The sequence below is a fragment of the Camponotus vicinus genome, unplaced genomic scaffold (genome assembly GCF_025532165.1).
Source record: "Camponotus vicinus isolate PSW18456_S1 unplaced genomic scaffold, iyCamVici1.0 SCAF_6, whole genome shotgun sequence".
NCBI classification, from domain to species: domain Eukaryota; kingdom Metazoa; phylum Arthropoda; class Insecta; order Hymenoptera; family Formicidae; genus Camponotus; species Camponotus vicinus.
Window position 1 is genome coordinate 13,690,847 of NW_028141978.1, and position 14,373 is coordinate 13,705,219.

The window sequence follows — 14,373 nt, forward strand, 5'->3', positions numbered from 1 at the left end:
ATGTATATATAAATATTTATTATAAGTACATAATATTATAAATACGTATAAATATGTAATACTTATTATAATATGTATATATATATATATATATGTGTGTGTGTGTATATACATATATGTATTTATAATAAATATTGCGTAAATATAATTCGTAACTATCTATATAAATATTAAATCTTATAAAAAGACCAACATATGTATAAATAACTTAAAATATAATTAAAAACAATTAAAGAATTATTAACAATTATATGAAAATAGTGATTAACATATAATAGCGGTTACATACATCAATTCATATATCTTAAAACAATTATGCTACATTTTCGGTTTCCAAATAGTTTATCGCGTTATAGATCTTTATATTTTTAATCAATGATTAAAGATTGAAGAAATATTGTCTGTTTTTCAATCTCTGACCAGCGTGTTTCTATTTTACGTTCAACATCCGAAAGAATTGATTGTTCAACCTCCTTTTTAATGAATTCTTTTATCTAAAAAAAATTATTTTAAGTTATCATCAGTAAATGATTTCGTAAATGTTATCGCATTATTATACAATCAAAGTTTCATTATTGACAGAATTATAAAACAAAATATGTAGAAGATTGTATATAAAATATATAACATATACAAATTGTGTGTTTTATTCGTTGTTACAAACTTCTATGGTAGGTACGAGAGCTAATATTGAACATTTTTTGATAATAAACTTATATTCGCAAATGTATAGTTTCAATGCGATAGCAAATAAAAAAATAATACTTTCAGTCTAGCGTTTTAATGAAGACAACCTATCAAACGTTGCGTGGTAGGTGCATACTAAAGTCCTGCACGGGCTGTCGATTTATGAGACCTATTTTCCTATACACTGATTGAGCGGCAAAGGAAGTGCAATAGAAGTGTTTTGTTATATTTTTATTTTTAAATTATTGTTTTGTTCTTTTTTTTTCAAAAAATGTTTCAAACAACAATTGCTCAAAATGAGCTAATTTGTCGTTGTATGCATGGCAATGTCGGACTATGTTTCTGTTGATTCTATCAAAAATTTAACATCTCTAGCAAGGCTCTGAACAATATGAAAGTATTATTTTCGGATCGTGTTAAAATTATGAATTTGCAAACATACGTTTACTATCAAAAAATTCAATTTTAGCACTTCTACCTAGCAAAAATGTGTGTAACATCGATCTTCAAACAACATATTGTAAAAAATAAATTTTATAATAAAAATTTAACGATAAATATCGAACTTTGATTCATTAAAATTACCTCGTCCAATTGTTCCTCAGAATACACATTGTTAATTATAACAATTAATACCGCCACCTCATTGATTTTCCTATCAGAACAAAATAGTATATTTATAATTAATATGTACAGTAAACTTTCGTAGCTATGTACTTTGAATTATGAAATATGAATTGTTACCCGTAATAAATTATAAATTTTCTGATATATTTTAATATATCTTTAAGCATATATTTAGTATTTTTGGCAAGATTAAAAAGAAAAATATTACCACATAAGGTTTCAGTTTTCTCTACCGATTTGGATTGATTATAAGATAGAAAATTGTTCATAAAATTATGTCGAAATGTTTCAAAACTAGCTGGTAATTTTTCCTCTATATAATTGAATATAATTATAAAACTTTCACTGTAAGCTAAACACTCTAAAATTGTGTAATCAATCTCTTTCATGGAAAAATTAAAACTTTTAATCCATATATTATGATCTGGCGTTTTCAAACCATTACAATATGTCCACCTCTTCCATCCAGGCGAAAGTCTACAGAAGAAAATTCAGAAAATAAGTAAAAATATTCTAGCGAAATTGTGCTAATTGTTCTAGTATTACATAAATAATTTTTGACGCAAATCATAATTAATTTCTCAAACATGCACATATAAAAAATACCTCTATAAAAAATCAAGTATTATAAGAAGAATTACTTGTTTCTTATAGGATTTATCAGATTCCATTTCAATTGTTCATATGCCGTCTCTTTGCATATGTAATCATTCATAAGACATTTCCACTTTGCGAGTTCTTGCTTTAAACATTCAGTATGCTCATCATAGCTATCTTTGCTGAACAAATTCCATTCTAATTCAAGCGGCTTTCGCACTTCCTAAAATAGCATCATTTTATTTAAATTTTTTTCATATCTTCTTTTTTCGATGTTATATATAAATATGTCTTAAATGTACATATCACGTACAAATATCGGTTTTAAAAATTTCAAATTTGTAAATACTCATTTCTTATAAAACAGATATTTACAAATAGATTAATATGTGTTATATAGAATGTGATAAAATTAAAAATTTAAGTCAATTTGTATAAAATATTTTATGAAGTTTCTAATATCGCCACAAATATTTTATAACCGAAGAAAATTAATATAAAGCAAATAATTGTAATTGTATTTTATAATTTTCTAAAATTAAGTATAATTTATATTATTTATACTATAAATTTCACAATATTAATATTACAAGGAAATAGCAATTCGAAAAATTCAAAATTTAAAAAATGTAATTATTAATTATTTATTTTCTAACGACATTCCGAACATTGAAAAGGAAATCGTGAAAAGATTGAAATGTACGTATGTATTATTTTCTTTCTTCAATCGAATCAATTTTTTCAGACATATTTTTGTATATTTATACCTAACTGATTATTAATATATTATGTCTCTTAGAGCTTTTATTATTATTTCTATGTTCTTTACGCTCTAACATCCTGCGCCACGGTCTTCCTTTTTATTACGTTTTGTAATTATTAAATTTAAAAACTAAGCGTCTCTTGAAATTAAATTTTTGAGTTTTGTTAGCGAAGAAGAAACTATATCATTAAGTTCATTTTTTTCAATTCTCTACATGAATCTAATTTTTAAAAATTTATCTCACTATCGGTATATCGATATATGAAATCACGATTATGATTTGTATTATGCATTGGCTCAATAGAAAATTTCTAGATTTTGTGTTTACCTTGAATTGAGGATAAAATTCAAAGAATGCGAAGATATTCGACATAAATTCAAAAGCTTTGATCATAGGATACCATGCTATATAATCTTCCTCTTTTCGCAAATAATTAACGAGTTCCCAAAATACGGAGAATTCAAGTTTCTTCTCTATCGCAAAATGAAATGCGTCATCGATGATTTGCGCTCGATTGAGAACATGTATATTTCTGTATTCTTCAGAATTTAAATATCGCGCAATTTTTCGCCAATTCTCAGTTTCATAATTGACACGATAGTATCCTATTATAAAACAAATTGCTTTTATCGATTATTAGGTACTTTGAAATTACTTATATTGATTTAACATATTTTAAAATGTTAAAGATATTTTGATATTAAATGTATTATTATATTTAAAGATGTTTTTGTTTTCTATTTATTTATTTACTATCTTTATATGTGTGTGTGTGTTAGATTTGACATGTTTCTTCACTGTTTTTAATTAAAACCTTACATATGATAATTCAATAATTTTGAAAAACTTTAATGCTAGAAATTTTGTTTGAACTTAAATTGGTTTGATTATTATCACAATGTTGAAATTATACATACAATATAATAGATAATAAAAAAGTTTATCATTCATTGTTTACCAGCTTCTTGTAAGTTTAAAATGATCCATTGATCTTTCTCAACAAAGAGTTCAATTTTTGAATTCGATGGTGTTAACCAAATATTTGACCAAGTTATGATAAAACTGGACTTCGATTCCGTAGTATAAGTAATAGGTATATAATATTGTTTCTCATCCGACTTGTTGTGAAATTGTGCTGATATAGTTACAATATTATTAGAATAATTTCGCATCACCTCCAATGTGGGAAAACATGTCTGCATAACCCACGAATATATCATACTTTTTACATTAAACTGATACTTATAATCTAATTCATCTATGATGGTTTGTATAACATTCCATAAATTATCGGAAGTTGTTTCCAAAGGCTTAACATGTCTATAAGATTTAACATTGTGGCAATAATATTAAACATTGTGTATAATTGATCAGCATCGTAAAAGAAAATCATAATTTGCGTTATTTATAGTTACACATTTTAATGTTATAATGTAAGTTTCATAGAAATATAGAAATTTTTTAATTTTAAAATATAATTTAATATTTAATAAACTCGTCAACAAAATTATTGCATAGGTAATTTAATGTCAAATTTTCGCAAAACTTTAAATAAGTATAACCGTCAAAAATGGTCACATTTGAAAATTTTTTTTTCATTATCTTTTTTCACTTTCATTTTCAAATTTTATACTATCCATACGTTTGTATGTTACTTGGTTTTTGAAATATTATATAATTTGCATTTGAAATATTACATAATTTGCATTACACAGTTTGTAATTTAAAAATGATTAAACTGTACTTTACTTCTTAAGAAAAACTCAAGTTGAAATTCATTCAAGAAACATTCATAAATAAAAATAACAGCGGAAATCTGAGACTCTTCAAATATGTATCTCTTTTAAACAATAAAGAAAGAAAACATATTGTCAAATTTATTATACAGGGTGATTCATTTTAATCTTAACAGAGAAATGTTTCGAAAATATGCAATTTTACAAAAAAACTTTCCAAATAAAAGTTGTATGGTATAGAGAGGGACGTACAATGGTAACCTTCATTTGACCTTGAGACGTCTACTAAGGTCAGATGAAGGTCAACTTAAGTTTTTTAAATGGAAGGCCCTATTATTTATTATTCATTCTTGTAGTTTATCTCGAGAGCTTTCCAAAATACTATAATAAAGTATTCCTTCATTAAGCAATTGTTTCGAAGGAAAAATATGTAAATTGCAATTAACAATTACATATTTTTTTAAATACAACCATGTTTTTCCTTTACACCAATTGATTCCTCTCATTATTTTGTACATAAAAGTATTAAGGTAAGATAATCGAAAAATGAATATTTTACAAGATATTTTACGGTTTATGTAAAATTAAGAAATTATTTCAAGCCTCATAACTCGAAAAGTACTCAATGAAGAAATACTTTATTATAGTGTTTTGGAAAGCTCTCGAGATAAGCTACAAGAATAAATAATAAAAAATAGGGACTTCTATTTAAAAAAATTAAGTTGACCTTCATCTGACCTTAAGTAGACATCTCAAGGTCAAATGAAAGTCACCATTGTACGTCCCCCTCTATACCATACAACATTTATTTGGAAAGTTTTTTTGTAAAATTGCATATTTTCGAAATATTTCTCTGTTAAGATTAAAATGAATCACCCTGTATATTTCGGTTTTCTTTTTTACTACGATGTATTTATATTATTATATTACAATATATTATACTCACTGGTTGTTCAAATATATGTTGATAGTTTTTGAAAATATACTACGCGACAATGTTCGTTCTAACATGCGCCATATGATGGAGCCTATAATGATACAAATAAAAAAATGATTTATAATATATTTAAAATGCTCCTATTGTGCATTGCTTATAAGTTCGTTATATAAATAAATCTGAAATTAAAATTAAGTAACCAAGTTTGCGTATTTAAACCTATCTAACAAAAGTTAAAAAAATATTTAGTATATTTCAATGAAAAACAAGCAAAAAAATATAATAATTATAACAGATAGAAAGTATAAACGATTAGATAAATTTGATAAATTTTATTTACCTCAAATTCTTTTTGGTCGTGATAGTGATAGCATTACATCATAAAAAAATAAAAGATATAAGAAAAAAGAGAGGTAAACAATACATATATAACATGATTAAAAATTAAAAAGGAAAAAAATAAAATAAGAAAAAGTGAAAACAGACATAAAAAAATGTACGATAATTTTTAATTATTTTGTTTATATATACTATATAACTAAGATATCGAATCGGCTGTTTATTAAAGGGAATGAGCGTTTGAATAAAAAAAATCAATCTTATCTGAATATCTTTTTGTTGACAAACTATTAATAGACGTATATCTACCATATACAGGCATTTCGATAAAACACCCATGAAAAAACAAGCTCAGCTGAGATGCATTCAGAATATGCCAATTGAGTAACATTAAGTTATCGAAACAATCAGTGCAATCATTTATAACTTTATGTAAAAATGTGAGACCAAAAAGAAAGTCTTCTATTATGTAGATATAGCATTCAATTTAGTTCATTATAGGCATAATCATGACAAGTGCCATGATGCCCATAAACGTATTTTAAAAAAAAAAACATATTTTATGCAAGATATTGAACACATTCTCAATCAAAATGCTATACTGATAAGAAAATTATAATAGAAGTAAACTTTATGGAAATGAATTACCGCACAATAAAATAATTGAATAATATTGACATTAATGAACTATTTACATATTCAAAAAATAAAGCCTAGTTTCTGAAATACAGTAATTACAATTGTTCGAATATGTGTAGGAAGAATCTGTTTATATTTAAATATATTTAAATTTAATAAATTAAATCATTATACAAAATCATATTTATGTCTTTTCATATTTTTCGCAATTGTAACATGTTATAATTGGAAACAATATAAGGAAATAGGTCTTAAGATTTTGATATTATTTTCTTATTGTCATAGCGAGAATTAATTTGTAATAAAATATTATAATAAAATAATAATAAATAAGTAAATAATATAAATAAATAGTAAATAAATAAGTTGCAAATTACAAATAACTTTGTTTATAATTGATTCTTCTGATATTCATTCTTCTTTATAATATTGATTTCTTTATAATATTGAATTATAGCTTATTTGTTTATTTATACAATGTTATATGTACATACCTTTAACACGAGAAAGAAAAATGTATAGATAATTTTTAATATCGTCTTCATATTCTATAGAACTTAAATTGACATAAGTATTGAGATCAAGTAATTCATGTTGAATTTGAACTATAAACAAATTCATCATCCGAAAATCTGGCACAGTCTAGAAGTATAATTCGAGTAAAATTAATCGAGAAAAAGAAGTTGTTAAGACACATATAAAAAATTATAATCAATCGATGCTAAACATAATTTTATATATTTTGTACATTATAAAGTTTGAAACTATAGCAAAGCGTGTTTTTATATTTAAGTGTGTCATGGTCATAGACGTAGAATACATAGACTTCGCGTTTGGCTAAAAAGTTGAACAAATTTGAGAAGGAGATAACATGGTTTCGAGGTATGAGTTTCTCTATCTATCAATAACAAGAGTGGGGCAAAAATTTAATATGGTACCATAACACTACATTTGACATATGTCTTGATCGATTTCTCTCCCCCATCACGCGTCGTTAGACAAAGAAGAAACTGTCATAAAAATAAGCTCTCTCTTTCTAAAATTTGACGTTGCCAAAACAATGGAGAGAGTGGGAATGCGTAGTCTATATATTATACGTCTATGGTCATGGTTTAAAAAAAGTAAATGTTCTTATAACTACATAAAAAATAAATTTATAAGATTTTTGTTTAATAATTTTAGGTTAGAAATTCCTCTTTAATAATTTTAACAATTAAGGATTAAAAGGCTTTATATAAATAACAATATGAATAACACAAATTTAAATTTCACAGCAAAGAAGAGCCAGACGCGTATAGTGTTATATATGATAGTATATTATATATGATAATTTTTTGAAAATTAATTTTTCGATGAAATTGATTAATTGTATATGGCGCACAAATTTTTCTTGATCCATATACCAAATGTACAATTAAGTTTTAAAAAAAATCCGAGATTTTTCATAAATCCCTCTTTACACTTCTAAGGAAACATCGGGGAGAAAAATTACTGGGCGAAGTTGGATCGAGAATCGAACCCGAATTTTTCGCTTCTCGGACGATTGCTCTTACCCCCGACTAAGCTATTCAGACTTTATACTTCTACCTCGATATTTCTCATTTTGCTTACAAATATCTATTACTAATAATTATTAACACCATGTTTCGGCCAAGCGTATGGCGCACTCCTATTCGCGTCTGACTCCTATTTGTTATAAAATTAAAATTTGTGTTAATAATGTTAGTTTTGGTAAAACTTTAGAAAAAGACACCAGGGTCGAATCGTCTTGACCTTGACATATGTTGTCAAGGTTACTGTCCTGAGTAACATTCGAAAGATTTTACTCGTTGCTTATTAAAAAGTTATTAACAAAAGCGTATATACAACATAGAAAATTAAAATAACCTTGACTTTCTTAGAAGTCAAATCAACATTGCTTAGGAATTCATATAGTCGCATGTTGCATATAATTCGTGGAAATTCTTTTTGTTAATAACTTTTTAATAAACAATGAGCGACGACTAAAATCTTTTGAATGTTACTCAAGACAGTGACTTTGACAACATATGGCAAGGCCAAGACGATTCGAGTCTGGTGTCTTTCTCTAAAGTTTTACATTCGAATTAGCATATTTTTCAATTGAAAAAATATCCAAAAAAATTTACGCAAATATTTAAGAATTTTCTGTATACATTGTTGTACTATTAATTACTTTGACTGCATTTTCAAAAATAGAATTAAAGATAAAATTACCTCATCGATAATATATACTTGGAAAAATACATTAAAGCCTTCATTTAACCATACAGGAAACCAATAAAATGGATTGAACAGATTGCCAACATATTTTTGTATCATCTTACGTACTACTGAGGGTGCAATTATCATTTTGCGTGCTATAGTATCCAATTCTTCATTATACATGATATCTGTTTCTCTAAAAATTATTATACTAATATGTATGCTGTATGAATGTATGAAAAATTTTAGAGATATATTAATATAAATTTTTATTTAAATACATTAGATTATTATTAAATTATTATATAATATATATCTATTTTTAATTATATGTGTATATTACCTGTGAAAGACGAATCCCAAAATATGTTTGACTTCATCTTGTAAATTCGGGATTGCGATATGATCTACTTTGCTCTGAGATAAAACAGTAGTCCACTCAAGGAAACTCTTCGAATTATTCCAATAATTTCTCAAGTACATAGTAATACTTTTAATAATATATGACGCAAATTTTATATACGGTATCAATTGCGGTCTGCACCACATGCTAATGGTATCAGTCATTTTGAATCGATGAAAATCAAACACCACAAATGCTATATTATCTATAGAATTCAAAACAGTTTTGTTAAAATGTGTCCATGTTTCATCATATAACAGTTCAGACGATTCTCCTATCGGCATATTTGACAAAGCTTTATAAATTCGATGATGCTTTATGGAAATATCAAAAGTAATTTTTGATTTTGACTTGTTCCAAAACGGAAATAATTGCTGCTCTCTTGTTGGGATACCCATTATGATTAACAACCTGCTACATTTTAACGATTTGTAAATAATTACTAATGTTAGACAATTATAAGCGTAAATACAAAAATATACATAATTTGTTTTTGATATTTTAATATATTCTTCTACCTACTTTTTATCTCCATTTTCGTTCATGTACGGAATTCCGAAAAACTCTCTTACTATATTAATCGGAATTTCGAACCATATATGCAGATTGTATATTCCTGGCAATATGGTAGCATTGAAATTGCAGAGGACAATATTGGTTTTAAAATCATAATCTGTTGTTTTTAGTTCAGAAATGTTTCCACTGGGAATTTCCTTTAATTCCGAACTCATTAATGATATCGATTTTATTATTGAATTCGATAGATGAAAATTTATAAATTGTGTTGCATATTTGATATAAATAGTGATTACATATTCACTCGCCAAGATATTGAGGATAAAATTTAACTTTATATTATAATGCAATGGAAATATATTGTCTAACAAATTGTAATTTAACGCATTGCATTGCACGATATCCGATTCTTTATCGGTAGGATCCTTCATTGCTATTGCAGCAATGTATATTATACTACTACTCAAGAATAGTTTTAATAATCTCATGTTAAATTTCTTTCAGGTATCTATATAAATCATTTCCGTTATTAGAAACATATGTACAAGAAATATATACAAACGTAATGTTAAATACAAATACAAATATGATAGAATTTAAAAATATAAACTTATTGAAGAACGTACTTATGTAATTCTGAAAAGGAGAAATCACATTAATCATAATTTTTATTTCTCTGAAATTCAATTACTTTCAAGATTTCTTCTTACATATTTTTATGTTTTGCGTTTTATAGCAACTGACTTCTGTACGTGATGAACTTTGTGTATTTACTAACATGTTACTTTCAAAGTGTGTTTGTTTCTTTCAACCTTAAGAGAGTGATGTATTAAAATCGAACGAAGAATAAACGAACAATAAACCGATATTAAATTTATTAAAAGTTTTGTTGATATAATTATTCGGATCAAACTTTTAACATAAAAATGTTAAAAATCACTTTGTTAGCATTTGTCATAGAATAAATTTATTCGAATAAAATATTAACCTATCTCACATTCTTCATTCTTATTCGTTATATATATTTAAATTATCATATTCCATTTATATAACTTTTTTTAGCGAATATTTATTATTAACTTTACAAAATATATATTCTAAATATTTATTAAAAAAATTTTGTTTCAAAACAAAATATAAATAGTATTAAATATTTTTGAGATAATTTAATAGAGACAATGAAAGGTAGAACATACACATATTTTATAACGTCAAAAAAGTTGCCTGTATTTTACATTTTCTGTATTTTAAGTCAAATTATGCCGTTACATGTCTAAATATATTGTTAGCTAGCATATATGCAAGGAATGAAAATAGTATTTGCAATAAATAAATACATTCAACCGAAAGTAGAAATGTCTCTTTTAAGAAATAAAATAGTTGATTGTTATTTCACACATTCTTACTCCATATGCATACATTCAAAAAAAAGAAATGTAGAAGTAGAATATTTTATTGAATATTTAATTCATGTCTTACCCTATTTGTTGAACTCACAATTATAGGTTTAATATCAAAAGCATGAACAGTCAATCTGCGATCTTATAGCTTCAAGAGGCTATCACAAACTGACGGCGCTAACATGTTACAGATACGGCATACCAGATAATAAACAGGTAATGTACATAGTATTATATAGATATCGCCTTGGTTATACATAACACAGGAGTATGTTACTCATCGATAGAAGTCAATTCGTATATATTTATTTAGCCTTTGTATTCTTTTATATTCCTTGTTTTTATATTTAAAACTTCCCTTTGTAAGGACAATTTTTCTGGGAAAACATTCGCGAGAGAGAATTAAAATTGAGAAGATTCTTCCCTAAATATATATAAGATAAAGATATTTTGTATATTATATTATATTTTTTTTATAAGAATGTATTTTTTCTTCAAGAGCTTATTGTATAAAATAAATAAAAGAGTCTTGCCTATATCGTATCACTTGAGATATTTTATGTTATACTTTCTATTTGGCACTAATCCTATACAAGTGCGGCGATGTATAATATTGTTTTTTACTTTGCTTATAACGTTTGTGAATAATTATTTCTATTTTTATCATTTATTGTTCTAATATTATAAGCAATAAACGGAATAATATTATAAGCAATAAACGGAATAACTTGCTTTATTTTGATATTGTATTTGCTACAGGCAATGTTTTTTCATGGCAAAGAAGAAAAAATGTTAATTTACATTTCTCCACTACATTTTAAGATAAATTTCTTATTTCAGAAATTTCAGAAACACATTTGTTATATGTATTCTGATGCGATCAATTTTGACTGACGAAAAAATTTATAAATTTAAAGATCATAAAACAGTTTCTCTCTCGACTCTCTCGATCATCAATGTTCATAAAGAACAAATCAAATCATTTTTGAATTTATTAGTGTGGAATCAGTATTTTGGCTGGTATTTCGAAATACACAATGGGTGCAGTATCAATAACACATTTAATTAAGTTTTTTATCATGTTAATACTCTTTCATGTTACGTTTAAACATACATGAATACAAACTCCATTCGAAAAGCATAATTATTTATCTACTTCTCATTCTCAGTTTAAATTAAAAATTGAAATAGTAAATATTAATAAGTCGTATTATATATAATAAGTTTTATTTCTTATACATATTTCAAATTTAATACATATCTAGTATTATGTGATATATTTTAATATATGTTATAAATTTTAATATTTAACAGAAAGTTGTATATTTAAATTAAGTTAATATCATATATATACACACATACATGTATGTATATATATATGAATATGTGTATGTGTGTGTGTGTGTGTATGTGTGTGTAAATTAATAAATTTGGAAATATATTTCAATATATTTCAAACATGATATATTTTTGATATTTCTAAATAATTCGATGTTTTATAAATCTAGTTTATCAATAGCTGAATAGGAGCTGAAAATATTTTATCTCTGTCGATCTCCGACCACCGTATTGCTAGCTTGCGTTCAATATCATCAAGACTTTCAAATGGATACCTGGATTCTCTAATTTCATTTCTGATGAATACATTTATCTAAAAAAGATTTTAACAATTGTCAGCAATAAATGATTTTGTAATTGCCTTATTATCACACATTCGAAGTATCATTATAGAATTATAGAAGAAGATTATATAAAATATGTTACAATATCATAGTGAGTAAATTTAATAGTAGATACGGGCTAATATGGTACGTCAAAACAAACCCCCACCACTCGGCCCCTGGCGCCGCGCCGCTGGACGCAGCGTATGCAATCTGGTAGCCTTCCTTTCGGAGCATATTCTCGAGAAACAAAAAACGATTACCTGTATACCTACAAACTGACAAAGGTAAAGAATTTATCACGAGTGCTGTAAATTCTTAAAAGAAGAAAACATCTGTTTTCATATAGCTCGTAATTCTGACATTAAAGCAGCTATAGTAGAGTGTATGCAATCTGGTAGCCTTGCTTTCAGAGCATATTCTCGAGAAACAAAAAACGATTACCTGTATACCTACAAACCGACAAAGGTAAAGAATTTATCACGAGTGCTGTAAATTCTTAAAAGACAAAAACATCTGTTTTCATATAGCTCGTAATCCTGATATTAAAGCAGCTATAGTAGAGCGTTTCAATAGAACACTTAAGAAGAGGATGTGGTATTTTACGCATAAAAATACTCATTGTTCAATATTGTTAACGCTTACAATCATACTCGTCATTGATAATGTTTACGCTTACAATCATACTCGTCATTCTAGCAACCCTTTCATTAAAATGAAATCCGCGTCCGTTACGTTGGAAAATGCGCGTATCAAACAACAAAAGTCTAAATACAAAGCGGGTGAACTCGTACGCATCAGAGCAAAAGCAGCGTTTGAGAAAGGATACGAGGGTAGGAGTGAAGAAATATTTTCGATTCATCACGTTATCTGGAAACCGGTTTATATACTAAGTGATTTACAGGGCGAGGGGATTATAGACGGGACTTTTGATGAGCAAGAATTAACGGATTTTAAAGACTTGCGAGAGGGGAAATTTATCATAGACCGTGTCTTAAAAATCAAGGGACGGAATAACAATACAAAATTACTAGTTAGCTGGCGGAGATACTCTTCTGAATTCGATTCTTGGATTCCAGCCTCGAGTTTAATATCAAAATGAGAGGGGAAGAATTTTACATAATCCTCCCGAGCAATAGTAGCATGCGATACGATCTCCGACCTGGTTTATCTGAAACAAAAAATTCCAAAAGAGTCTTAAAGTATATTAAAAATTGTAGTCTCTATCGGGTGGGATTTTAATTTTTTTTATTTTTAACAAAATGGCGGACTTTCAAACTTAAAACATCGATTTTCGGCAAAAATTTTTATATTTTTTTCTTGAAAGAATATAAAAATTTTTGCCGAAAATCGATGTTTTAAGTTTGAAAGTCCGCCATTTTGTTAAAAATAAAAAACATTAAAATCCCACCCAATAGAGACTACAATTTTTAATATACTTTAAGAACCTTTTGGAATTTTTTGTTTCAGATAAACCAGGTCGGAGATCGTATCGCATGCTACTATTGCTCGGGAGGATTATGTAAAATTCTTCCCCTCTCATTTTGATATTAAACTCGAGGCTGGAATCCAAGAATCGAATTCAGAAGAGTATCCCCGCCAGCTAACTAGTAATTTTGTATTGTTATTCCGTCCCTTGATTTTTAAAAAAATAAAAAAATCGAAAAAAGCATCCGATAGGGACTAGAGAATTTTATAAGCTTTTATTTAAAAAAAAAAAACAAGTATCGATCGATCCGTGCTTGAGTTATCCATGGTACCGATTTTGAAAGTGTAGTTTCGAGAAAATCGCGTTTATAATTTTGCAACAAGTTTACACAAAGATAAAACTGATTTTCTTCAAC

At 26.5% G+C, this 14,373-nt stretch overlaps 1 protein-coding gene across 1 annotated transcript; it reads right to left on the reverse strand.

The window, feature by feature from the left end:
• Positions 1-264: 264 nt before the first annotated feature.
• LOC145972959 (aminopeptidase N-like) lies at positions 265-9,560 on the reverse strand. The gene is made up of 11 exons (XM_083102008.1): positions 9,475-9,560; positions 8,893-9,366; positions 8,562-8,745; positions 6,821-6,968; positions 5,358-5,439; positions 3,634-3,995; positions 3,003-3,280; positions 1,956-2,134; positions 1,432-1,791; positions 1,273-1,342; positions 265-494 (listed from the first exon to the last, which is right to left on the reverse strand). The coding sequence occupies exons 1-11, from the start codon at positions 9,495-9,497 to the stop codon at positions 369-371; spliced, it is 2,286 nt and encodes a 761-aa protein (XP_082958134.1). The 5' UTR covers positions 9,498-9,560; the 3' UTR covers positions 265-368.
• Between the last annotated feature and the right edge of the window lie 4,813 nt (positions 9,561-14,373).

What these genes read in the sequence shown, in the direction of transcription:
- LOC145972959 (XM_083102008.1), bottom strand. Translation starts at nt 9,497, where the DNA reads ATGAACGAAAATGGAGATAAAAA. An exon ending in TTTTCTTTCTCGTGTTAAAG is followed by an intron (nt 5,440 to 6,820) that starts GTATGTACATAT and finishes GTATCATTATAG; the next exon opens with GCTCCATCATATGGCGCATG. An exon ending in AACATATATTTGAACAACCA is followed by an intron (nt 3,996 to 5,357) that starts GTGAGTATAATA and finishes TAAATCTTATAG; the next exon opens with ACATGTTAAGCCTTTGGAAA.